The sequence below is a fragment of the Hylobates moloch genome, unplaced genomic scaffold, assembly GCF_009828535.3.
Source record: "Hylobates moloch isolate HMO894 unplaced genomic scaffold, HMol_V3 SCAFFOLD_15, whole genome shotgun sequence".
NCBI lineage: Eukaryota > Metazoa > Chordata > Mammalia > Primates > Hylobatidae > Hylobates > Hylobates moloch.
Genome location: NW_026652290.1, coordinates 7,314,832 through 7,340,176, shown reverse-complemented (window position 1 = coordinate 7,340,176; position 25,345 = coordinate 7,314,832). Strand labels below are relative to the sequence as shown.

General features: G+C 62.7%; 2 protein-coding genes across 7 annotated transcripts in view; one reads left to right on the top strand and one right to left on the bottom strand.

The window, feature by feature from the left end:
• Positions 1-25,345, top strand: part of LOC116483644 (retinal rod rhodopsin-sensitive cGMP 3',5'-cyclic phosphodiesterase subunit gamma) — a 223,324-nt gene that overhangs the window by 191,762 nt on the left and 6,217 nt on the right. The window lies entirely within an intron of this gene.
• BAHCC1 (BAH domain and coiled-coil containing 1) overlaps positions 7,389-25,345 on the bottom strand; it is a 65,996-nt gene continuing 48,039 nt past the window's right edge. For 5 of the 6 annotated variants that reach the window (XM_058428355.1, XM_058428352.1, XM_058428354.1 and 2 more), the window contains 17 exons: positions 21,467-21,669; positions 21,230-21,366; positions 20,466-20,594; positions 17,932-18,055; positions 16,690-16,982; positions 15,721-15,899; positions 15,182-15,483; positions 14,924-15,028; positions 14,691-14,847; positions 14,492-14,606; positions 14,332-14,407; positions 14,080-14,188; positions 13,294-13,413; positions 12,984-13,160; positions 11,647-12,824; positions 10,717-10,953; positions 7,389-10,135 (listed from right to left, as the gene is read on the bottom strand). In XM_058428355.1, the coding sequence (XP_058284338.1) occupies positions 9,929-10,135; positions 10,717-10,953; positions 11,647-12,824; positions 12,984-13,160; positions 13,294-13,413; positions 14,080-14,188; positions 14,332-14,407; positions 14,492-14,606; positions 14,691-14,847; positions 14,924-15,028; positions 15,182-15,483; positions 15,721-15,899; positions 16,690-16,982; positions 17,932-18,055; positions 20,466-20,594; positions 21,230-21,366; positions 21,467-21,669 (3,848 nt within the window). In that variant the 3' untranslated portion in view covers positions 7,389-9,928. The remainder of the gene's footprint in view (positions 10,136-10,716; positions 10,954-11,646; positions 12,825-12,983; positions 13,161-13,293; positions 13,414-14,079; positions 14,189-14,331; positions 14,408-14,491; positions 14,607-14,690; positions 14,848-14,923; positions 15,029-15,181; positions 15,484-15,720; positions 15,900-16,689; positions 16,983-17,931; positions 18,056-20,465; positions 20,595-21,229; positions 21,367-21,466; positions 21,670-25,345) is intronic. The other variant, XM_058428353.1, reaches the window with a different exon arrangement.

The window sequence follows — 25,345 nt, the reverse complement described above, 5'->3', positions numbered from 1 at the left end:
GGCAGAGGCGCTCCGGGGAGGGCATTTTCAAGACGGAGTGCCTGTGCTTGACCTTCCTCCCTGCACACTGCGGGTCCGTGGGGCAAGCTGCAGATTGGCTGGGGGGATGGCGGTGATGGGCACCCCCGGGTGGGTCATGTGCCCACCTAACTTTGAAAAACTCTTCTGCAGCGGAGCTTCTGGTGGGCTCACATGGGCCTGCACATGCTCAGCCTCCAGGCACAGCCCAAATGCCTGCTGACCCTCCTCTTCCTCGAACTCCCCCGACTCCTGTCCCCGACTTGTTTGCCCTGTGTTTTTTCCAAGTCCCTCACACTTGGTCAGATGACCAGGCACTGCCCAGGCCTCTGTGTAGGCCTCGGCCTTGAACGTGGAGACATCCACTCAATGTGCTGCACTCTGGGAGGGTCGTCCTGCAAGGTGGGGCGGCTGTGAGGGTGCAGCCATCCACTTGGGGCTGGGGCTGGCTCTGTAGAGGAGGCTGCTGCCTCCTTGGTCAGCAGGCGATGGGGCTTCGCAGAGGCCATGGGTTTGAGGTGAGGGAGGGTCAGTGTAGCAGGAGTGGCCTCCGGCAGCTTGCTGAGCCTTCAGGGCTTGCATGGGCTCTTTCTGCTCCGTGATGGATGGCTGGGTGCAGCTGCGTGCAGCCAGGTGGGCTGGGGAGACCCACTTTCTGTTGGACAGCTGGCTTTCAAGGTCAACCGCCGTTGTGAAGGTGGGCTGCCAGATTTCACGAAGAAAATACAGAAGCTGGGTGCGGGGCTCATGCCTGTAATACCAGCACTCTGGGAGGCTGAACCTGGGGTTCGAGGCTAGCCTGGGCAATATAGCGACACTCTCCCCACCCAACTGTACAAAAAATAAAATTAAAAAATTAGCCGGGCTTGGCACGTGCCTGTAATCCCAGCTACTTGGGAGGCTGAGGTGGGAGGATGGCTTGAGCCCAGGAGGTGGAGGCTGCAGTGAGCCAAGATCCCACCACTGCACCCCATCCTGGGCGACTGAGCGAAACTCTCTCTGTCTCTAAACAAACAAAACAGGATGTCAGGTTAATTTAAATTTCAGATAAAGAATGAGTAATTTTTAGTATAAGCATACCCCTGATATTACATGGAACATGCTTTTGTTACAAATTACTTGTTCTTCACCAGCAATGTGAATGACACCGTGGGCTCTGCAAACCCATCCTGGACTCCGAAGTTCTGCCGTGGTCAGAGCCCAGCGTTGGAAGAAGAGAACGTGGTGGGTCAGCTGCAGGAGGCCACAGGAAGAGCTGTGCGCTCATTGGGTCCCAGGGGTGAACCCTGATTGGCTCAGCTTAGGTCACATGCCTGGCCCAAAGCCAATCACAGTGGCAGAGGAAGCAGAGGTGTTGTGATTGGCCTGGCGTGGGTCATGTGACCGGAGAATGGCATGGCTGTCCTCGGAGCCACGTGCATGCATGGCGTGTCTCTGCCCCAGAGGAGGCTCTTCCCACAGCTTCCGGGGCCCTGGGACAGTGGCCTCGGACACCCTCTGAGGGCTTTGGCGTTTTGGGGCCCTGCATGTCTGGGGGCAGCACTGTTTGCCTGCTGATCCTTCAGAATCCTTGGCTGCCCCACAGAGCTCACAGCCCAGAGCAGAGGCTGCCTGGGCTCTGGCTGCACAGACTTCCTTGTCAGTGGGCACTCGTCCCCTTCCTGTCCGGGCCCCCCGACATCACCTCTGGCCTTCTGCACCCTCGCTGTAGATTGGCTTTCCAACTCCACCCCCCAAAACGATGGGCCATAGTGGGGGCTTCTGGGAGCACGAGGCCAGGGGTGCTTCGCCCAGGACCAGAGTGGGGACTAACCGGGCCAGTGGTGAAAAATATAATTAGCCTGTCAGTGTGGAGTCTCCCCTCACTGCTCTGCTCACCGCCAGCCCCTGAGCCAGCCTGTTTCTTGTAAGTGAAAACAGAGTTCCTGACAAGGGGCAAGATCATAAACTTGTTCAAAGGCTCCCAAATAAAAAGGGCGGTTTTAACTTTCCCCTCTCAGCAAACCAAATTGTGAGGAGGCTTCTAGACCATTCCATCATCGCAGGAAGGGTTTGAGAGCCTGAGGCTCCTGGGTACTGGGAACCTTAGGGGAGAGGGGCTCTGGGAGGCCTCTGGTTTAGCCCACCCCACTGCCATCTGGAACACTTTTTCTCAGTGAAGTCCCAGCCCCCAGCCCCAGCCTCAGTGAGACCAGAGTTCCCACTGGCCTCCTAGCCAGTCTGCCCTGGGGCTGAGGGCCCAGGCCTAGAGGCTGTTCTCTGAGTCACTGTTTTCTGAGCTGATGCCAGTGGAAGACGAGTCCTACCTAGCAAGCCCCTAGTCCTGCCTTTCTCTGCAAGCTGCCTTAGCTCAACTTTTGTCTTCAGATTGAACTAGTTAAAGGAAGCAACTGTGGATGCCCCCAGAAGTGCATTCTGCTAGGGGCTGAGTTTCCTGGAAGGGCAACAGGACTGCTCCTCTCGCTGGGGGCCTGGAGCCAGATTCCTTGGCTTGCAGCTACTCTGTACGGAGGAAGGGCCCTGTCCTGGACCCTTCGATGTGGCTTCTTGGAGTTCCTGGTGTGCTGGGTGTCAGGGCTTCTGTGTGCTGGCCTTCTTCCCTGCTGGGCTCTGAGTTTCTTGGGGGTGGGTGCTTTGTGTCATCTTCTCAACACTGCATCCTGGTGCCTGGCACACAGTAGGTCTTGAGTTTGTATTAATACTTGTTGAAATGACAGACAGATGGATGGGCAGATGGACAGAGGAATGGTTGTCTGAGAAGGAAACAAGATGTGTCCTTGCCAAGAACAGATCACATCATCGGGGTTGAGAACCAGCATGCCCTGTCCCCTGCTTTGATGGGACAGGGACATCACAGGCCTCTTCTGGCAGGACGACAGATTCTAGGATATTTGGGATAGGCTGGAGGTGTTGTTTCCCCACCAGCCCTTGGTATCATGGGGACCCTGCTGTCCTCTCTGTCCAGGGAGACAGGATTGGAGATTTTCCTTGAACAGTAGGTGTTGGCCCAGGAAGCCTAGGGTGCTGTGTCAATCCCCTGCCTTTTCTTTCTGTAAATGGGTGCAGTCTCGGGAGCCTCCAAAAAACAGACACGAAACGCCCATCAGAGTGGGCCCCGTTGACTCTAAAGCACAGGATGGAGCCTGCCTGAAAACTCAATCTCAGCAAACGAAAGGGGCAAAAGACACCAGGGGGATGTGGAATGTAAGAAAACAGATGCTCTTCCCAGTTCCGCGGCGACATCAGGCCCGAGACCATGTGGCATACTCATGGCAAACCCTGCTCCTGGCTCCGAGTGGCAGCTGTCCATGTCTGCTTTTTTTTTTTTTTTTCCTTTTTTTTTTTGAGACAGAGTTTCGCTCTTACTGCCCAGGCTGGAGTGCAATGGTGAGATCTCAGCTCACTGCAAACTCTGCCTCCCGGGTTCAGGCGATTCTCCTGCCTCAGCCACCCAAGTAGCTGGGATTGCAGGTGCGCACCACCACACCCGGCTAATTTTGTATTTTAAGTAGAGATGGGGTTTCACCATGTTAGCCAGGGTGGTCTCGATCTCCTGACCTTGTGATCTGCCCGCCTCGGCCTCCCATGCAGGGATAACAGGCGTGAGCCACTGCACCCGGCCTTAGTGTCTGCTCTTGGTCTGCTGCTGCTTCCTGCTTTGGGAGGCCTTTGCTCAGGCCTTCAGGAGTGCAGGGGGCTGAATGGAAGCGAAGTGTGTCTGGCCTTCGGAAGTGATGTAAGTGGCCCAAGAGCGTTGACCACGGACCTGATCTCTGTGACGAGGCACTGACACAGAGCGGAGGCTTGGAGGCCAGCCCTGCTCCTCTTTCTGCCTGAACTGGGCCTCTCAAGCCTCCCTTGGGTGTGGGTGGGGACACAAGGCCTGGGGGTTGAGGTTGTAGGCCAAGGGAAAGGGGCTGAGACCCCCATGCTGACTGGGCTCTGCCCGCGCATCCATCCAGAAATCCCTTGGGCCACCTGTGAGCCTCATCCAGGTCTTATGGGTGGGGAAGGAGACTCAAGGTCTGTATTTCACAGACAAGGACACTGAGGTCTGAGCCACTGGAAAGTGAGGCTGCACCTGCAGGCCTGGCCCTGGGGCCACACCTCTACCCCACTGACCCATCGCCCGGCCCAGCTCCCCACCCGAGACAGGGGCAGGCCTGGTCCCCCTGGCAGCCGTGCTGTGGTCCCAGGTGGGCACTGAGTGGTGGTTGGGCCTTGAACAACCCACCCGCCTGTCCCTGGGAAGCTCGCTCCCCTAGACGCGTCCTCGTCACCATTATGGCTCCAGGTAACCTAAGGCGGGTTACAGAGGCTGCACCGATAGGGAGGGCATGGGAAGCTCAATGCTGGGTCCTCTGGCTCTTAAAGGAGAGAGGTGCTGGCTTCTCACTGGGACTCCTGGGGAACCGGAGAGGGTGGCTGTTGTGGGGAGAGTGGAGGCCGAGGGGCCCAGATTCCTGGTAGGGGCTTGGCGGGAGCAGGGGGCCGTTCAAAGTTATTCCCCTGGGGTGCTGCCTCTGCTTGTTTTCTTAGCCCGCAAGTAGGGGCCAGAAGCAGTTCCCTCCTCACCTTGCCTGGTACAGACTCAGGAGACCATGGAGGGGCCCACCCAGCATGGGCGTCTGGCCAGTTCCAGTGCCCGGTGACCCCGTGATGGCTGAGTGGTGCAGCTGCCTCTCTCCCACTCCCCGTCAACCCCCAGCAACCTCGCCAGGCCGGGGATGAACAATGAAAGCCCCCTAGTCCCCAATTGGTTTGTGGTATTAAAAACGAATTGCGATCAGCCAGATTGTCATTTCTACCTGATAAAACATCACTTTTATTGATCTCACTCACCCAGCGCCAGCATTCATCTTGCTCCAGCATTTCACATAGCGAACCGTTGGTCTTGATCAAAGTGTAGTCTTGCATGTTTAACCCTTGGGGCTCCGCAGCTGTGGATGCCCAGCCCCACTGACTGTCCTTCCCACAACACCCTGCCCTTTGCCCAGGGCCTGTTCTGGGGGCAGGAGGTTCTGGAAGGCAAGGATGGCCCTGTCTGAGATAAGGTGGGAGGACGAAGGGCAGAGAGGTGGTGGAGGGGGAGGGTAGGACGGCAGTGTTGCGAGGCCAGACCTAGGCGTGAGTCCTGCCCTTAGGTTCAGCAGTGTGCCCTGCAGGGCTTCTGGGGAGGTCAGACCCTTGAGGTCAGGGGCTCACCTAAGCCTGCCATCAACCCACTCACTGCACCCGGGTCACCTGCCTCCTGGGCTCACCCAGACCATTCCTGGGCCCACTGGTGGTACCCTCTTCAGCCAGGCCCCCTCCCCTCTGGCCATTTCCAGCCCTCAGCCCCACCTGGACCTGTGCCCTGTGCCACCCTTAAAGCCTTTTGCTTGGTGCTAGCCCCTTCCCCCAGGTACCTGTGCCGGCCAGGGCCCTCTAACCCTGACCCCCAGGTGTCTAGTTGACCTGGCCCCTCTAACCCTGACCCCCAGGTGCCTGGCTGGCCTGGAACTTTCAACCCTGACCCCCAGGTGCCTGGCTGACCTGGCCCCTCTAACCCTGACCCCCAGGTGCCTGGCTGGCCTGGGACCTTCAACCCTGACTCCCAGGCTGCAGAACCAGCGCCTCAGTTTGACTGCAGACTCTGCTTAGAGCCCTTGGGGCACCCACTGTCAGAGAGAGAGAACACAGGCTCCACGCTGCTCTCAGGGGCTTGAGATTTGGCCTCTGCCACCCTCTAGCTCTAGCACCAGTCCCCTACCTACCCCCACCCCCGTTGACCACCTGCTGGCCACCCCAGCTGTTCCTTGACTACCCTCTGTCTGCCCTGCCCTGGGCTCTTCCAAGACAGCCCAAGTGTTACTTCTTCCAGGGAGCCGACCTGGACTGCCCCAGGGACAGTCGGTTCTTTGTCTGCTTTGCCAGGTGCGGAAGTCCCCGCGGACCCTGCTGCCACATGCAGCGGGGGGCAGGGAGCCGCAGTGCTGCCCCACCAGGCCTGGCTCAGCCCCGATACCACACTTTTGGCTGAGATGGGGGTGGCCGACCTTGGGGTTCCGTGGGTGAGGTTATCTTGGCTGTGTGGCCCCGGGTGCAGCTGCTGGGCCCCACTGTTCTCGTCTCTCCCATCTGCCTGTCACGAAGGTGGGGGCGTGGGCCGCTCACTCCCACTGTGGCTCACTGCGTGGTACACTGCTGGCACCAGGCAGTGCTGGGTGAATGGAGGATTTGAACCCGAGACCTGCTGGCAGAGGTTTCCTGTGGGCTTCCCAGGCAGGTGTCTCCTCTCTGGCCTGGGCCTCACCCGGCTCTCTTGCCCCAGAGTCCCTGGCGGCTGCCTGCGGCCTCTCCGTGCAACCTGCTCCGTCAGGCAAGCTCCTGGGGTGGGCAGGAGGCGGCAGCAAGTCCTGGCTCAGGGCTCCAAGAGCTGGGGCAACAGCCGCAGGCCTTCCTCCCTGTTCCGGGCTGGATTCTGCCCCAAAGAAGTCACTGAGATTACTGAAGTCAGGGTCTCCTGAGCCCACAGGGAGTGTCTGGCCTCACCCCAGTCTTTCTTTTCTTACCACAGAGGACCCCTGACCCAGAAACCTGGTCCAGCAGCCCCTCCTTACGCAGTGCTCGGCCCGGCCAAGGCCTCATCTGCTCCCTGCTCTCGTGGCAGCCCAAGGCATGGCCGGTCCGAGCACCTGTCTCCGCACTCACTGGCCGGGGAGGCGCTGCAGACTCAGGGACTCCGTCCTCCAAGGACCGTGTTTCCTGGCCTTGGACGCAGCTGTGACCAGGCACTCAGGGCCCACTGGGACGGATGTGCACCGACTTCACGCAGCTTCCCGGGATCCCGGCGGTAGAGGGGGAACAAGGAGGGACCCCCACCCCCTGCAAGCATCCGGCTTCCTCTGAGTCTGCAGCCTCATGAACAGGGCTCTCTCCAGCTGGGGGTGCGCTCATCTGGGTTCCCACCCCCGCCCGGGCCATGGGCCACCCCTCGCAGGGTGGTCATTGACGTCTGAGGCCCTGCCCAGCGCGGCGGCTTGGAGACTGCTCTTGCCCCTGGTCCTCTCCAGCGGAACCTACTCTGGCCCTGGACTGGTTCAGGCTGGACAGGGACTGACTAGGGGTCTGTGAGAGCAACCAGGAAAGGGGCTGTCCTCCTGGAGGGACCCCACCCCTAAGACTACTCGAACCCATTCTGGTCACATGACCCTTTCCTGGCCTGAGGCTCAGTGCCCTGAGGGGCTTCACTTGGGCCAACACAGGGGGCGGTGGGGAGGCCTGGCCCAGAAGCCCCAGCTCTGGGAACGAGAGGCTTCTGCTGAGACCCCAGAGCCCTGGGGGCCCCCCAGGAGTACCGTGGGACACAGGACCCTGGACCACCGGAAACCTGTACAATAGTCCATATATTTATTCTTAAGCAAGTTATCAATAAAAAATTTGATACTAAAATGCCTTTACATAGAGTCTGCTGTTCATAAAACCTTTGTGTGTTTTTTTGTCCATTTTGTTTTTAGTGTTTACATTGAAAAAAAATCCAACCATCCCTTTAGTTTACACATTTACAGGAATCGTGCCTTCGTCACGTTAACCACGGTGAGAGGGGAGGGGCCACACCATTCGCACGCACACAGAAAGAAAGGAGAAAACCAGGGACAAAGCGGAACCCAGCAGAAGCAGGACGAGGACGAGGCAGTGGAGCAGAGGATCCAACCTCCATGGCCACGCCCTCCTCAGCCCTCTCTGGAACTCCAGTGGCTCAGCGCGCCCCCGTGCATTTTTCTTCACTTGACATCGTTCTGATCCCCGAGCCTCAGGCAGGACCTCGTCCAACCACCTCCCCAGACAACCACCGGGAATGAAATATTGCACTCGTGCGAGACAAAGGGTAGGCTCGTGGGTGGGAGTGGGGGGCTGGGGGCAGGGACCCCCGACCACAACATAAGCCCCCAGCCTTGAGCTTCCTGGGGAGCCTCTGGGAATGGCCCTTCAGGGGGTCCAGCCAGCAGGTGAGAAACAGGCCCCAATGGGCCCGAGAAAAATAAGGGGGCCAAGGGGACCTGGGATTGGGGTGCAGGGCACCCACCAGCACCCTGCTTCTGAGGCCTGTGGTGTGGGTGACACAGAGCTCGTCCTAGAGCAGCGGCTAACTTGGGGGCTTTCCTGAAACTCCCGTGGAGCCAGGGGAACCTTGGTGTGGGAGGACACGAAGAGTGTGTGGCCCCCCATGCGTTTCTGAGGCTGAAGGCTGTTGGGCTCAGGTCTAGGCAGCCCTGTCTGTCCTTGGCTGTGGGAGAAGGGGAGGGGTGTGAATTCTCCGGGGATACTGGGGCAGAGCCCCCGAGGGGTGCTTCTTGCACCTGGGGCCAGGATGCGGGCTCAGGTGGTCAGGGGGACCCTTATTCTATGCCCCAAGCACTAGCCCATCAGGCCATCTGCCCCACCAAGTGGCACAGAAAAGGCCGAGAAACCTCCAAAGGGGTGGGGCAGGCAGAGGGGTCCAAGGGCCAGGCAGATTTGGCTGGTGGAAAAGGGGGCCCAGGAAGGGCCTTCCCCTGCTTGGGGCACAGCCTGCATTTGGTTTTCTTCTCTCCTGGACACAGCACAGCTGGCCTGGCCTCACCACCATCTACCAAGCAGGCCAGGGGTTTGGGGGCACCAATAAGGTGGGTGGGAAAAGGGGTGTCTTTTGCATGCACTCTGCTTGGGGGTGAGGAGAGAATCTGGCGGGACGGTGAACCTGCCCTCATAGGCCCCGAGCCCTGCCCAGTTCAGGAACCTGGCCAAGCTGCCCCTTCACGCGGCACCTGCTACTTTCAGGAAAGTTAGGACCCCAGGGTCCTAACTAGGACACCCAGGGGTGAGGAGGGGCTCAGAGCTGGGGCCTGCTTCCCGAGTGTGCCAGGGTGGCGAGGGTGAGGGGGGCGAGGGGCCAGCCCCTCCCTGCTCTGGATGGAGGCCAGACTCCTTGCCCTCAGACCAACTGGCCCCGGAAACAGAAATCAGATATAAGTCGGAATATGATTCAGGAAATACAATCCAAACGTTGCTTTTTCTCATCAATACTTTAAAATGTTTGTTCGTCTTTGTCTTGTTTTGAACAGAGGTGAGATGCTCACGGCTGCTGTCACACTCCCTGGTCTGGGTTTTACCTCTTGAATCCTTTCCCCACGGGCCCCTCATCACCACCCCCTGCTCCAACACTTCTTTTCTAGGAGATGCACTGAAAGCAAATAAACTTGACTGACTTTCATCTTACACGGTCGTCCCCCCAAGAGATCAGAGGGTGCCGCCCAGGGTCCCACCTGACCCTCCCATGGCCTCTACGCGCTGCCCCGAGCTGCCTCTGTCGTCCCAGGTGCCCCCGTTGGAACCCAGCTGGGCTGAGGAAAACAGTGCAATTCCAAAGGAAACCCCAGGACAAAAATCGCCACACACGCGCACACACATACACGCTCTCACACACCTTGTCACGCGGATGGGGCAAAACCCTTTTCCACTTTTTTCCATAAAACTTCCCCGCAGAAATACAATATTTACATAGAGAAATAAATAGACAACACACCTGATTTCTGCTTTCCCTGGTGGGAGACAGTCGGAGGTACTAGGGAATATGGCTTGGATTCGAATCTCCCGTGAACTGCCGGTGCGGGAAACGGAGGGCGCTGTGGGCGGGGCGGGCCGGGGACCCATGAGGGCCACAGCCCAACCCTCCGCAGCAGATGGGATGGGACTGGGTTCCGACACCTGGAGCGCTCTTTCCAGGGAAAACCGTAGGAAAGCCTGGGTCTTGCCCTGTGGGCTTTTGCATATTTGCTCAGACGCGCCCCTGGGAGGCTGGGGCTGCCTCCTGCCCGGTGGCTTGGCCGACGCCAGGCTCCGCACACAGGGTCCCTGGTGCAGGTGGGAGGCATCTGCGGTGGGCGGCTCAGCATAGGATGGGCACGCCATCGGCCGTCACCAGGCGCCCGGTGGTGGGGTCGTAGGTGCCCGCCAGGTAGTAGAGGTCCTGCCGGTCCTGGCACTTGCGGTTCCGGGCCATCTGCTCGTACTGCTCGCGCGCCACGACCTGGCACTTGTGGGAGATGGTCTGCACGTCGTTCTCATCCTCGTGGCAGGACTGGTACAGCGCGTTCTGGGGGCAAGGCGCGCGGGGTGTCAGTGGCCGGCCTCAGCCAGTGCGCCCCTGCCCAGCCAGGAAAGACCCCCCGCCCACCCACGCTCTGTAAAGGTCACCGGATGGGCTTCTGTGTGGCCGGAAGACGGCAATCAGTCCAGAGGCCGAGGAGCCTGCCGGGGACCCTCTGGGGGCTGTCGGAGTCAGAGAAATACTAATTTCCCTGAAAGATGGATGCGTCATGTGGTCTGGAAAATGGCTTCTTCTCAGAGAGAAGCAGAGGGCGTGCTGAGGGCAATTTCTGTCTCGGGCTGGCACTGGAGGCAGGGAGGGCCCACGGGGTGGGGGCCGCCACACATCCCAGGAGTGAACTGGGCACTGCTGTGGACCGCAGCCCCCCACAGTGGGGAGGGACCTAGGAACCCTGCTCTAGGGCTTGCCCATGGGCTGTGTGGCTCCCTGCAGGGCTGTGGCACCTGCTGAGCAGGGGCTGTGTGTTGGGGCCCAGTGCTCTGTGTTGGGGCACAGTGCTGGCTGCTGTCGTGCCCCCTCCCCGGGGCCCCAAGGGGGGCTGGGCCCCGCACCTGCCCGGGCCTCACCTTGCCGTCACACTGCCTCTTGCCCAGCTTGGTCTCCTCGGGGTGGTAGAACCACTTGACCTTGACCACCATGTTGCTGCCCCACGACTCCCACATGCTCTCGATGCGGCCGATGTAGGGGAGGTTGGGCCGCCCAGCTGACAGGAAGACGGCACAGTCCCCGACATGCAGGGTCTCCTCGCCCCGCACGATGGCCTTGTAGAACAGCTTCCGGGCCTTCCCCTTCATGCCACGCCGCTGTGGGGGACATGGGCAGGGCGGCTCTGAGAGGCCGGGGGCCGTGGGGACAGGCGGCGGCCAGGAGGCATGGAACATGTGGTGTGGGTGTGAGTGTGAGTCCGAGTGTGAGTGTGCAGGGCGCCTGCAAGGGCAGGAAGCGGCAGCACCGCGGCTTAAGGCCATGGCAGCCGTGGATCTCGAGCAGGAGCCGTGCCTCCACTGAGCCCGCACATGGAATCATGACGTCTGGACACTGGATCTGGGACAGGGACGTGTGAACAAGACGTTCACCACAGTGTTATTTACGAAGGCAAAAGACCCACGAGTGGCCCCACATGCGCCCCCAAGCAGTGCCCTGGTGAGGACAGGCGCTGGCGTCCGAGCGCGGGGATACTCAGCTCTCCACCTGGCCGCGGCACTCATCAACGTGGAAAAGTGAGGGCACAATACGCGGAGTGCAGCTCGGGCCCGGCCCCGACATGAAGCCATTTCCACTGTCACCAGGCCATGGGCTCCAGCGAGGGGCCAGCGGAAGGGGCTGCCTCACTGGGTCATGGTGGGTTTCTGCTCTTCCCTTGAGTTTTCCACATTTTTTAACTTGAAATCAAGTAGGAAGATGAAAAAGGAGAGGGAAGGGCAGCGGGGGCGCATAAGCCCGCCCTGGTTTCCTTGGGAACCAGGAGCTCCTCCCGCCACCCGCTGGAGACCTACCTGTGTGGGATTCCCCGACCACTTCCAGAGCTGCCGGGCGGGCAGGAAGGCTGAGATCTTTGGCCGGTTTTCCACGGAGGGTGGCCGCTGCCTCCGGGAGAGCTCTTTGGCTTTGGAGAAGCTCAGGGCCTCTTTGCGCTTGAGCTTGGATTTGCTGCTGCTGGGGCCTGAGCCCGCACCGCTGCCAGCCACCGTGGCCCTGGACAGGAAGCAGCGCTGGGCATGCGCGTGAGGGCCGCCGCCCTTGGAGCGCAGGGCCTCGGGCTGGGCCAGGAGGGTGGGCACGGGGTGGGTGAGGCAGGTCTGCAGCAGCAGGGTGGGGTCCTCGTCGTCTGAGCTGTAGGACGAGTCCTCATTGTCAGAGGAGCAGAGGCTGGAGGTGGACATGGAGCCTGAGGAGGAGGAGGTGGACGAGCCAGAGGACGAGGAGGACACAGACAGGCGGGTGAGGAAGCGGGAGGGCACACCGGCCGCCAGCCCCGGCCCATCCTCGTCCTCGTCTGAGAAGGAGCTGTGGCAGTCGCTGTCGTAGGGCAGCGGGAACTCTGCCTGGCCCGAGTACTTGCGCAGCGCCAGCCCCATGGGCAGCGGTGGGATGGGTGCCCGCCCCTTCTTGTCCTTGCCCACGAGGGCCGGGTGCGCGTAGCTGGGGCTGGGCAGGGGCCGCCCGAGCTTGGGGCCGAAGTCCTTGTCCCCCATGAGCAACGCCTTGCAGGTCTTGTTCTTGGGAGAGGTCACACCCTCGTGGTCCAGCTTGACCAGGAATTCACCGCCTGCCCGCCGCCGCCCACCCTTCTCGGCCTCCACCCTCTCAGCCTTCTTGGCCCGCAGCAGCTTGTGGGCTCCCCCGGGGAGGCCCGGCCCGGTCCCCCCGACGAAGGGCGCGTAGGAGCTGGCCAGGCTGCTGAAGGAGTCGGCGCGGAAGCCGTTGCCAAACACGGGCGTGGCCACGCTGTGCATGGGGAACAGGGCCTCGCGGGCCCGCAGCTTCTTGCTGCTGCCGTTGAGCTGGAAGAGGTTCTGCAGCACCCCCGGCCCCTTGCCTGCCGCTGCCACCGCCTTCCGCTTGGTCTGCGCCACCGCGGACCAGCTCAGCAAGGGGCTGCCACGGCGGCCCAGGAAGTGGTCGGAGGCCCCCGTGGGGGATTTGGCACCTGAGGTTAGGAGTTCGGCTTTACCTGAGGGCAAAAGCCCAGCGGAGTCAGCCCTAGCTGGGCCCACAAAGCTGCCTCCACCTGCCCCTCCCCGGACCCTGCCTACCCCACGGGCCTCCTGGTTCCCCCAGCCCCCAGAGGGTGCCTTCCCCGATCCGGATTCTGGGAAGTCCAGTAAAATACCAGCTTTGTCTTTGCTAATGGATTTTTTCCCAGGTGTCTTCAAAGCTTCAGGGCCATCCTGTGCTTTGGGGGACAGGCTGGGGGTGGCGGCTTCACTAGGCGGGGCTGCCTCACTGGACGCCTTCTTGGTCCTCCGGCAGCTGCTAGACACTAGCAGGGCTGGAGAGGGCTCTGTGCCTGTGGATAGCATGGGCCAAGGGCTTCAGTGCCATGGCTGTGGGGTGACTGCCACCCCAACCCTTTCTTGGGAGCCCGTCTGGACACAGTGGAGCCCAGGCAGGGCCCTGCACCGTGCACCTCCCAAGCTCACACTGGATCTTGAAGTCAGGGGGCAGCAGCCTGACGTTGGAGACGGCGATGTGGCCGGTGTCCCCATCATCAAATTCCACCACTACTGAGTCCAGGTCCTCATCTTCGTCACCAGAGGCCCCTGTGGACGGCACACCTGAGCTTGCAGCTGGAACCCCCAGTAGGCGCCCGAAACAGGGAGGCGGCCAAAGCCGGTTGGGAGGGTGAGGGGAGGGCTCTGGGGTTCTGCTCCCTGACCACACAGACGGTGGAGCTGCCCTGCAGCCCAGGAGCGGGGGCCTCCTCTCCACCTCCTGCAGTGCCTCCCATGCGATGCCACCATCACCCCACCCAGCCCGGAACCAGACCTCCCCACACGTGCTGATGCCCACGTGCCCACCTCCCAGCCGAGTCCCGCCTGGAGGCGCCTCCTGCCCACCTGGCCACTTGCCTGTGGGACCCTTGAGCCTTTCGCCCTAGGGACCTACATGCCCTGCCTGTAGTCAGGAGGTTTTCCCCAGGGGAGCTGGTGCCCCCCGATGTACTCTGTGACCCTCAGCAGCAGTGCTCTGGGTCCCTTCCTGCTGGGCCCTCTCTGCTTGGCTGGAGGCCGGGGCCCCCACCCTCCCTCCCCACACACCCTGTGCTTTTTCATGGCGCCTGGGGAGCTCATTTTATTGTCGTACTCTGTTTAAGCAGAGAGCTGGCTCTGCCCTCGCCAGCCTCACAAGCCAGGCTGTTGGGGGCAGATATGAGCCTGTGGGTCTCAGAGGGGCCTGCCCCAGCCCCTGCTTTGGGTGCCACTTACCCCGGACCACATTACCCGGGTACAGACATCGAGACTTCTGGCTCCAGTAGGCACAGACCCGCGTGCCAGGCGGGAGGTACCGGCTGGATTGTGGCCGCACATCCAGAACCTGCAGGAACACGGGCGACGACCCATGAGCAGGCTGGGCCCGGCCCAGGGCTGCCTGAGAGCCTGGTCCCTGGGCCTGGGAGTGGCTGCGGCCCAAGCCAAGGCCTTCCTTTGCTCCCCGGGGCAGCCCGGCCCGGTCCTCACCGCTTCCTGCAGCAGCTGCTCCAGTGAGTAGATCCTCTGCCGGTTGCCCCTCTCGCCCTCGATGACGATGCTATAGCTGGGGGCATTGGGGAATGTGAGGTGCCGCGGGTCTCGGTTGCCCTCCAGGCCCCTGCCCTGCCCCACCATGCCCAGGCCTCACATGTCGGGTGGCTGCAGGGTCCTGACGCTGCCCGCGTACAGCAGGCTGTCCTCCTTGGGGATGAGCACGGGCAGCCCGTCCCGCAGGTCCTCCTTGTGGATGGCACACGAGCGCGCTGTGGGCACAGGGTGTCAGCGGCTGGCACGGCCTACCCACCGCCCCTCCCCTGGTGGCTGGCACCCTTCCTGGCCCTGCTCACCCAGGGCGGCGCTCTGCTCTGCGCCCAGGGGGCCGCTGTCCTCCTCCTCTTCCTCCTCGTCCTCCTCCTCTTCCGAGAAGCTGCTGTTGTCATCGAACTCAAAGTCTTCCTCCACGGCGAAGCTTTCCAGTAGGCGGCTCACGGCCCGGCCCTTGCCCTGGGGGCCAGAGGGGTCAGGCTTGGGTGGGGTGCAGGTGGGTGCACAGGGGGCTCCCAGAGTGGGGGGCTGCTACCTGCTTGCCGGCCTTGTGCTTCACCCTGCTCAGCTTCCGGCCCTTCCCCAGGATGGCCTTGGCGTTGCGTGCGGCCAGTGTGATGGACAGGGCCCCGTTCTTCCGCTGTGCGTGGGCAGGCAGAGAAGGGGTGAGTCGAGGGTGGGACAGCCTCAGGCTGACCCAGGGCTCAAGGGCCAGCGTGCAGGGGAGGGCGGGGAAGGCTCTTCCTCACAGGCACCCACCCTCTCGGCCCAGCACCCCAGAGTCCAGCCTCACCCGCAGCACTGGCTGCAGCACTGTGCCCTTGCGTGTGGCCCTCTTGAGGCGCTCACTGGCCAGCTGGCTGCCCTCCTCACGGCAGGCGAAGGCCCGGGAGGGGCTGAAGAGGGCGTCCCTGCTGGGGGTGGCCCCCGGCTCTGCCTGCAGGCCACCCTTGGCCTTGCCCTTGGCTTTCTTCTTGCCCAGCGCACCTGGGGGCCTCTGCCCTGGGGCCCGCTCCAGGGTGGTGCCCACCTTGGCCTTCACCGACCGCCTCTTGATCTTGACCTCACTTTCAGGGCTGGACAGGCGGCAGGCCCCTGGGGGAGGGAGGGGAGGCCATCACAGGGGTCCCCATCCTGGAGACCCGGCTGGTTGGGCTGACTGTGCCGGTCCTCCTTCCTGGTTACCTAGCAACCCCTGCCCTCCCCTGTTACCCAGCAACCCCTGCCCTCCCTCCTGGTTACCCAGCAACCCCTGTCCTCCCTCCTGGTTACCCAGCAACCCCTGCCGTCCCTCCTGGTTACCCAGCAACCCCTGCCCTCCCTCCTGGTTACCTAGCAACCCCTGCCTCTCCTTCTTCTTCTTGGCCTTCTGGTTGGCCTCCATCTTGACCACAGAGGAGGGTGAGGGCCCCAGCACAGCCACACTGGCCCCAGCGTGCAGCAGCAGCCCTGCCTCCCTGGGTGGTGCCTCTGTCCCCAGGAGACCCTCACAGTCCTCACTGTCATAGCCACTGCCTGGGAGAGAGGCAGAGGGGTCCCGATGACTTGATGTTAAGCTGTGCCATTGAGAGGTGGGGGAGGTGACCCTCTGGGCATGCGGTTATGGCGGGGCTGTGAGTGGAGCCAGTCACTGTCACCCTCTGGGCTGCTCTGTGGGGCTACTTTGGGGGCAGGCGCCTGAGGTCCTGGCCTCCAGCCTGAAGGAATTTGTATGGGTGTGGGGAGGGGTGTTTTTTTCTTATACCCTGCGCAATGGGGCACCTGCCTGGCAGGGCTGGGGCCCCCTCCCCAGGAAGTCCCTTCCCCTTTCTGCTGTCCCCCACCCAGATGGCCCTCTGCCCCTCCCCCAGCCCCAAGCGGCCCTTTGTTCTTTCTCAGGCGTCTTGAGACCTTGGGGGAAGGGGCTGGCGGGAGAAAGGAAGCTTCTATTTTTCTAGGCTCCTGTTTCTGGACACACGTGCTTACTGGGGGGGGTCAGATAACGCCTCAGGGTCAGCCCAGCCGGATGCTACAGTCGCAGGGGCTGGGGCCTTTGAGAGGGCTATTTTTAACCTGGATGCTTCCAGGGGGGTCCTTCCTTCCCCTCCAGCCCTGACATGGGGGTGAGGCATGCTGACAGCCACTGAGCTCTGCCTTGGGGATGGGGGTCTCCTTTTGCAGACCTTCATCTCCTTCCCCAGCCTATTTAGTGAAAGTCTCCTTGGACCTGTCACACCCCACGAGCCATGAACCAGCCCTGGTGGTGGCCATGAACCTGCCGTCCCCTCCTCCAGCCCCCCAGTGGCCACTCACGCCAGCAACTTGCCTGCCTCCCGGGATGCAGCCACGGAGGGCTGGGCTGGGCACCTGGGTGTCTCCCGGCTGCCGTGGCCCTTGTGCTGTGGGTGCCGTGTGGCCCCAGACACCTTGGCACTCTTGGCTTGGGACAGCTTCTCCCGGATGCGCCCCCCGGGCGTAGCCTCCTTCTGCTGGAAAGAGCTGAGGCCTGCGGGCAGCCCTTTGCTCTTCACCTTGGGTTTCAGCTGGGCCACCCTGTGGGCCACGGAGGGCGCCAGCCCACCCTGACAGCTGCTTTTCTTACACTGCGCCTTCTCCTGTGAACAGGGAGGGGCAGCTGCACTCTCAGGGCGCCCTCTGCAAACCACAGCTCCTGGGCAGTTAGGTGCCTCTCTGTTGATGCCCGGCTCAGAACTGGCACCTCCCAGGCCCCTGCCCTTGATCCACAGGGGCTGAAAGGATGTCTGGCCCGAAGACACAGGGCCTGCCCCTGGAGCCTACGCTGGGGCCTTTCCCACACACTCCACTACCCAGCAACTGCCCACCCCACGTAGGGGACATGGAGGTGGCTGAGGGCCCAGTGGCTGTGGGTTGTGGGGCCAGGCCGTTAGCTTTTCTAAAGGGAGGGATAAAACAGCATCTGGGCAGAAGGATCAGCCCCCTGGGCAGACAGGTGAAGTATATGCTGGGGCCCACGTCTCACCAGCCCCGCCGAGGCAACGGAGAGGGGAGGGGTAGGAGGCACCTGTTGTGCCAAGAAGGAAGGGGTGTCGGCAGCCGAGAAAGCCCCCGCCACGCCAAGAAGAAACGGGGTGCCAGCAGCGTGGGGAGCTCCCCCCACACCAAGAAAAAACGGGGTGCCAGCAGCGTGGGGAGCCCCCCCACACCAAGAAGAAAGGGGGTGCCGGCAGCTGGAGGAGCCCCGGCCACACCAAGTGTGCCCTGGGCTACCTGAAGAAAGGCAGGGCCTCGCTCCAGGGAGTCTCTGTGAGCAGAGTGTAGCCTCAGCATTTGCTTTCCTGCTGGAGTGAGATGAGGAGGATGGAGTGACATGGGCAAGTGGCGGCTGGGCCACCCGGTCAGACCTTCCCATGTTACACCGCAGGGTCAGGCTCCTCCTGCTGTCGCTGCTCGGAGCTCCCCAGTCTTGGTTGGCTCATCTGAGCAATGGGTGTCGGCAAAGGGCTGGGGAGAGTCTGCTACCTGCTACCTGCCCAGGAAGGGACCTGAAGGGCCCTGGGGCAAGGCGGGCGCCTCGGTACTCACCACGGAGGCGGTCTGCAGGCCCGCGTAGACCCTCCTCTCCAGCTTGCTTCGCTTCTTCGCAGGCTCGCCCCCACTGCCTCCTCGCAGCTCCGCGCACAGAAGACCCAGGCTTGTCCGCACCGCCCTGGGGGCATGGGGTGGTGGGTGCAGGGCAGATGCAGGCCTGGCCGCCCCAGCCTTGTCCCCCTACTGTCTTCGTAGTGGGTCACACTCCTCCAAGGGCCCCACGTCTCGGACAGACAGAGCCGGGGGCGAGGGGCCCCGGGGGCTGAGCCAGCTCTGACCTCCCCTGAGCACCTGCCTCCAGCCAGCCCCTCTGCCTGCCAACCACCGGCCCTCAGCAGTCCCCATATCCTCAAATCTGCCCCATCCCCCACTTGGCTATACTGGAAGTGGGCACGCTTCTGTTACCCAAATCCCATCCTTCCAGCCTGATAGGAAGGAACGCCCTGGCAGTGCTGTCTGGTCCTAGCCACAGTGACCCAGAGGCCAGGTGTCGGGGGCTGGGGCTGGTGAGGGCTCTGAGGGGCCGCCCGGTGCTCAGGGTCCAGGGCTCTGCTGCTACTGGGGCCCGAGTGGGGCTGCAGCCTCAGCCTCGGCACCTGGAACGAGGGACAGCCGCATACGCGCCCGTCTGTGAGTCCGGGGCAGGGCTTACACAGGCCGGCTCTGGTCCTTGGCGGGTATTTAGGGCCTGATGCTACCACCCTTAGGAGTGGGGCAGGCACCAGGCAGGTTTGTGAGAACTACATCCACATTTCTGCCACAGCTGGAAGAGGATGCGCCAACCGGAGTCCTACCGGGGGGGGGGGTAGGGGGGGGGGGGGGGGGTGGGGTTGGGACGGTATCCAGAGAAGCCTGGGCTTTCCTGACTCCCCAGGGACCCCACTGCCGGGCTCAGGCCCTCTCAGGAGCCCGTTCTGTCCTCCACACAGGTCTTAAGGACGGAATTCTGCATCCCTGGCCCCTCCCAGATGGAGCCCTGGACACTGCAGAGGCAGAGACTCAGCATTCCCCATGCCCCAGAGCTGTGCTGTCCCCCAGGCTGGGAGCTAGGGCAGAAGTTAACTCCAGCCTACATGGGCCCAGCAGCTACCTCCAGATGCCCCAAAACAGGTCCCACCTGATCCCTCCCACATCCCAGGCTCCCCATCTTGTGTGGGTGACCCACCCTCCCCAGAACCTCCCACTGCACCATTTCACACGGAGAAGCCAAGGCTTGGGGAATCTCTCTGACTGTTCTTGGCTAGACAGGGCTGGGGGCTTCGCCTCTCACCTTTCAACCCCCCCACCCACAGGTGCAAAGGGATACCCAGCTGCTCATGAAAATGAATCACAGATGGAGACAAAGAGCCCTGCCTGGCCCTGGTCTGGCGTGGCCGGACGTCCCTTTCCACCTTCCTGCTCACAGAGGAGGCTGGGCTTCTGAGGCCTGAGGAGCCAGGCAGGAAGCCATGGGCCAGAAGGCACCCTTGGGCCCCCGCTCCCCCACTTCCTGCATGGTAGAAGGCCTGTCCTGGGGCCAACTGCCTCTGCCACCACTGCCTGGATGAGTGAGGGCAGGAGGTGGAAGGGTGAGGTGGGGCCCTGACCCACGGGAAGAGGGGTCCTGGACTCAGTTTCCCTCCCTGTCCTGAGGCTGCTGCCTTCTAGCCAGATCTTGGCTTCCAGGGGCCCTGTCCTGCCCAGCAGCTCCCACAGTGCTGGCTAGTTCTCAAAGGGAGACCCCCCCAGGAGACACCTGGGCAGGGCAGGGCAGGGCAGGGCAGGGCAGGGGCAGCTCTGGGGGGCAGCCATATGGTGACCCCTCCACTGCCCACAGCCACGCAGCCCCTCCCAGTAACCTTCTCTGCATTTGCTAATGTTTTGTGACATAAAGCCCTGAGATTAATTTTTTGCCTCTGTCTTAATTGAAGGAACCATTTAGTGCCAATTTAACTATTATTACCAAATCATCAGGATTGATGCAGTGCGCACACGCACGCGCCGATCGTGTTTGGAGGAGCTCGGAGGATTTATGCAAATGGGCCTGCCGGGAGAGGCAATTTGTAGCCGAGAAGGACAATTATACCAGGTCCGGGAGTGCGCCAACGACTGCGCCGGGCGGGTAATGGATAATAACATCGCGCCGGCAGCCGTGAGCAGCGCCGCAGCGTGACCAACGACTTTATGCAGTGCAGATAAAGAGGCTTGCACGCAACGCCACCTCACACTCCAGGGGGGCCGGGCGGGGACGATGCCACAGCCAGGTGTGCAGAGCCGGTGTGGCCAGGCCTGGGGGCTGTGACTTCCAGAGGGGGACCCGGGCCAGGGTGGTGCTGGGAGCTGCCGGAAGGGCAAAGCCTAACTGGAGCAGGGCTCTGTCCGCTGGTCACTCTCAATGGTCTAAGGAAGGGCAGGGCCAGGCCTTCAGAGTAGGTGTGAAGGGGCACCAGCAGCCCAGAAGCTTCAGAGGAGCCTGGACCCTGCTGCCCCAGCCTCGAGGGCCCAGGGCTGGCCACACGCGCCCTGCCATGCCAGTGCCCAGGACTCACTTGACTTTCTTGCCATCACTCCTGGGGAGCGGCCCCGTGGGACGTGGAGCGGGCAGCGAGCTTGAGTGTTTGCGCTTCCTCGGCCGGCCAGGCCCCCGCCGTGCAGGGCTCCTCGAGCTCTCATCTCTCCTGGGGGCCGCAGGGGGGATGGTCAGAGGCTCATGCACAACCCAGCTCCCCGACAAGGTTCCAGCTGAGGGCACTGGCCTTAGAAGGCTACTGGGTGCGGGGAAAGCTGCGGCCCAGACTCAGCCTGTGCAGCCTGACCCCTCACGCAGAGAGCAAGGCCAGCCAGGGCCCTCGCCGCCCCCGCCGCCCCCACTGCCCCCACCTCCCACCATCCACACACACTGGTCAGGGGTGCCCCTGCCCTTGTTGCAACTGCAGGGTGTCCCCTCTCCCAGAGAAGCCCCCAGCTTCTGCCCTGGCCCCCCAATACCCCCAGTCCCCCCTACTCCCCCTTCTGTCACCGTCCCCTCATCCGCCACCCTGCGGCCAGCCTCCTGCCACACCAGGCTCTGACAAGTGGCTCTTCCACAGACCCCTGGCCCTGCCGCTTGGTCTCGCTGCTGGCCGAATGCCTCCCTCCCTCTTTGGGCCCCACTGCCTCTGGGGGGCCTCCCCGACGGACCCCAGTGTCTGCCCACACGTAGGGGGCAGAGCCCAATCCTGGTCCGTTCCCACATCAGCCCCAGCACCGCGGGCGCCTCCCGGGGGTGGGGGTGCTGCGACCCTCCCAGGCCCCCCCGCCACGCCGGGCGTACTCATGGTCATGCCTGCGCTGCAGGCGGGCCAGCTCCCGCTGCTTCTCCTTGTAGCGCCGCTGCAGCTCCGCCAGCTGCACGCGCATCCCCACCTCCTGCGTGTCCAGCCGGTCGATGGCGGCCTTTAGGGGGCACACCTGGTGGGCGGGGCACAGGGGCCTGTGAGCTGGGCCAGGGCCCAGGCTGGGGCTGTGTGGCAACACACTGGGCAACGTGGGCACTGGGACCTCCACTCACAGGCTTGGTCTTGGGGGTCCAGGTGTCCTTGCGCTGCAGGATCTGCATGCGGGGCGTGAGCCTGGGGCCACTGCAGGGGTCGGCCGTGGGCGGCTGCGCTGGGGCAGTGGAGCTGTCCAGGCCAGCGGCCTCCACCAGGGACCAGGCCGTGGCCAGTGTGGCCAGGTGCTGCAGGTTGAAGGCTAGCACGTCCTCTTCCTCCTCTGTGGGGCACGGGAAGGTCAGCATGGGCATAACTGGGCACACACTACCCCTCACAGGCTCTTGATGTCAGCCCCGGCCCCCTGAAGCCACCCAGCCTTGAAGACCAGGATGAGGGTCAGGAGACCGGGAAGAGTGAGGTGGGCACCAGGGCTGGCACCCAGCACCCGTTTGGCTCCACGCTGGGGAGACACTCCCTTGGTGGTAGGGCAGGGTCCTCTGCGTCACACAGCAAGACGGGCCCCAAACCACCGAAGTCAAAGCAAGCTGCTCGTTACAGCTTCTAACAGAAACGCCTGTGTGTCTCCCACTGGGGGGGCCCTGCTTCGAACAGCAGCCCTGGGAAGGGACACTCTGGGGCCCTCAGAGACACAGGCAGTGCGACGAGAGGCCGCTGAGACTTCGAGTGTGGAGGCTGTTGAAGTTCAACCACGTTGAATTCCGTGGCTCAAGCCTGCGGTTCCTCCAGATGTCTGTCTATGTGGCTTTAACCAAGTTCAAAGTCACGTGGAGAGATGGCTTTGGAACCAGGGGCTTCAGCACTTGGGCATCACTCAACCCAGGTGGTGGAGGCTGGCGTCCCCCAGCAGCTAAGACCTGCCACTGCCTGTCCATCTGCCCATCAGTCCTTCCGTCCACTCGCCTGTGTGGACACCTAAAGAGCAATGGCTGCAGGGAGGCCAGTGGTCAGTGCAGCGGGGGGGCAAGTCCCCTCGATACCTTTAGGTTTGAGACAGGGTCTCGCTTTATTGCCCGGGCTGGAGTGCGGTGGCTCCATCACGGCTCACTGCAACCTCGAACTCCTGGGCTCCAGTATCCTCCCACCTCAGCCTCCTGGGTAGCTGGGACCCCAGGCCCTCGATTCCTTGTGAGGAGGGCAGCGGGCAGGGGTTTCTGGATGCAGCCTTACCCACTGTGACCCTTCTCAGAGGAGCAGCCACCATTCCTCCATCCTCCCTCAGAGCACCAAGTCCCTGCCCCTGCCCGGTCTCTGAACACGGCGCTGGGTTCTGCCAGGCCCCTTCCAGCACGCTCCGGCCCTGGGGCAGGCAGGAGGGCCATGGGCTGAGCACAGGTCAGGAGGGAGGGGCTGCCAGGGCCACGTCCTCTGGACCTCAACCTGGGGGTGGGGACGGGGGAGCTACCCTCACAGTGACCGCAGGAGCAGTGGCAGCCCAACAGCCCAGGCAGTGGCCCGGGGAAGGGACTGCCCATCTTGGGGTCAGAGCTTGGGCCAGCAGAGGCTAGCGTCCATGCAGGGCAGGGCCCAGGGTGGGGACTCAGGGCCTGAGTAGGGGGAGCCAGCCCTGGGGGCTGACCACAGAGACCAGGAACGGGGTCCCCATGGGCTGATCCCACAAGGACATCCAGCAGGAGACAGGGGCCAGACACCTTGTGGTGGGGGTGGCTGGTTTGGCCAGGAAGACAGGAGAACTGGGGGACCCCTGTGGGGTGGGCAGAGGTGCAGGCATCCCCTGGGAGAGCCTAGGAATAACGATAACCTTACAGCAACCAGCACCCAAAACCTGGTCTCTGCCTCGGAACCCCACGCTCCACTTAACGGACCGGGGCTCCCCAGAGATATGGCTCATCTCAGCCAGAGGCAGGAGTGCGGGGGAACCCCATCCATAATGCGGCAAATCAGCGCCTGACATCTGGGGCATGCACCTGAGATTCCAACAAAGGCACTGACCTGAGCGCCCAGGCCGGGGCACTCCACGGTGCGTGGCCGCTTCCCTCCTCAAGTACGGGGGAGGGCCAGGAAGCCACAAGCCCAGACCAAGGGTTGATCCATCCCCAGAGGTCACTACTAAAAAGCCAGGAGGTGCTCAGAGGGGCAGATGCTGGGGTGCAAAGCTCTGGACCGAGACCACAGATCTGGTGGGGACCATGGGAACACTCAGGCTGCCGGGTCCAGGATCCGCAGGGAATGGGAGGAGGAGAGAGGGCTGAGGGGGGTGGGCTGAGCAGCTGCTGCCATCAGCAGCTGGGGAGGCGAATCTGCAGGCCCCTTCCACTGAAGGCCCCAGGTCTCCCGGGGTCACTGCAGTTGGCCAGAAGCCCCTCTGTGCCTCCCCTGCCCTTGCAGGCTACAGGCATGTGGCCCCCACGTAGCCTCACCCAGATGGTTCTGCCAGGCCTGGGGGCTCCATGCCTGCCCGGCCCCGACGCTGGGGGCTTTTTCCCCATTTTCCCCTCTGCAAATCCTGCTGTCTGGCACAGGACAAAACCGATCTCCTAATTAATTTCAACCGAAGTGGTCGCTACACTTGTAGGGATCAGCTCTGAGCCCAGCAGGGGACCGTGAGGTGGAGACCTGGAGGGCAGAGCTGGCCCTGACTCCACTTCTGCACACTCTGGGACTGGGACACCTGGCCTGGCCGGAGTGTGACGACATCCATGCTGGGTTAAGCCACATGGCCCGCCACCTGGGACACGTAGTCTACATATGTGTATTCATGCAGTGAACGGGCTCCTGTCCTGCAGGCATTCACACAGGCAGACCGGCCACTCTGGCCATACACACAGGACCTGCTATCTACTGACGCCTCCTCATGCTACCGGGTAAGGGTCCCTGAGACCCTCCCACAGCGGGTCTCCAGCAGCTCAGGCCCTGCCCCAAAGTGCCTCCATCTCGCCCTATCTACCTTCTCATACACCGCCAGCTGGAGGCCCAAAGGAGGGCCTCTGGGGGGTCCAGGTGGAGCCCACCCCGATAGGACTCCAAGCTTCCTCAAACCCTCTGCACAGCCCCACCCAGAAGCAGGGACTCTGGGCCAGATACCCCTGAGGGCAGGCAGCTCCCAGCACTGCGGAACCACCCCTGCAGCGTGCGGGCCAGCAGCCTCATCCAGCATAGGGTGACCACGGGCCCCTGGGGAAATGCACTGTTCCAGAACATTCTCTTGATCGTGGTGGTGAGCTTTATGCATCCAGAAAGCAGTGGCCGAGCCCTGAAGACTGTCAGGTTCGTGCTATGAACCACTGCACCGTGCCTGGCTGGGGGACGCCCTCCACCCCAGGGCTTTCTCCGGGGTCCACAGGGAAGATGGCAGGAAGCGGGGGCTTTCCCGGGAGCACTGGACCGCAGGGAGTGCCCAGACCAAGGGCCGGGGTGGACTAAGCAGACACCTGGCCCTTGGGTGTCCCAGGTGCTCTGGCCCCGCCCACTGTTGTCCAGCTGTCCTTGGGGCCCCTGGAGCCCAGGAGCTCCCTGTCCCACAGGCCTCCCTACAGCAGGAGCCCCAACCTCCTGCCCCCTCCCCTGGGCCTGAGGGGGAAGCCGCCAGTTCCTGAACTGGACCCCCCAGGCCAGGGTAGCAGCCATGGAGCCTGAGGAGGTGGAGGCCTGGCAGAGCAGGAGGCAGGCGGCAGGCTCTCCTCTCCCCTTGCCAGGATGCGGGCCCCTGTTCAGCCACTTCCGACAGGAGCTGCTGCCCAAGAGGCCCTTCCTCTGAAACCACCATGGGGGTGAGTCCTGCTGCCAGGGCCCCACCTGGGACGGAGGAATTCGGAGATGGCACACCTGCCTTGGACTTCCATGGACGAGGGACGGCAAGGGGAGGCGGACACTCTCCAGGGGACCCGCCACACTTTGGGGACAACTCAGCGGGGCCCAAGGCTGCCATCTGGCCAGGTGACCCTGAGCCAGGCCTGCGGGTCCCACCGCTGAGACTC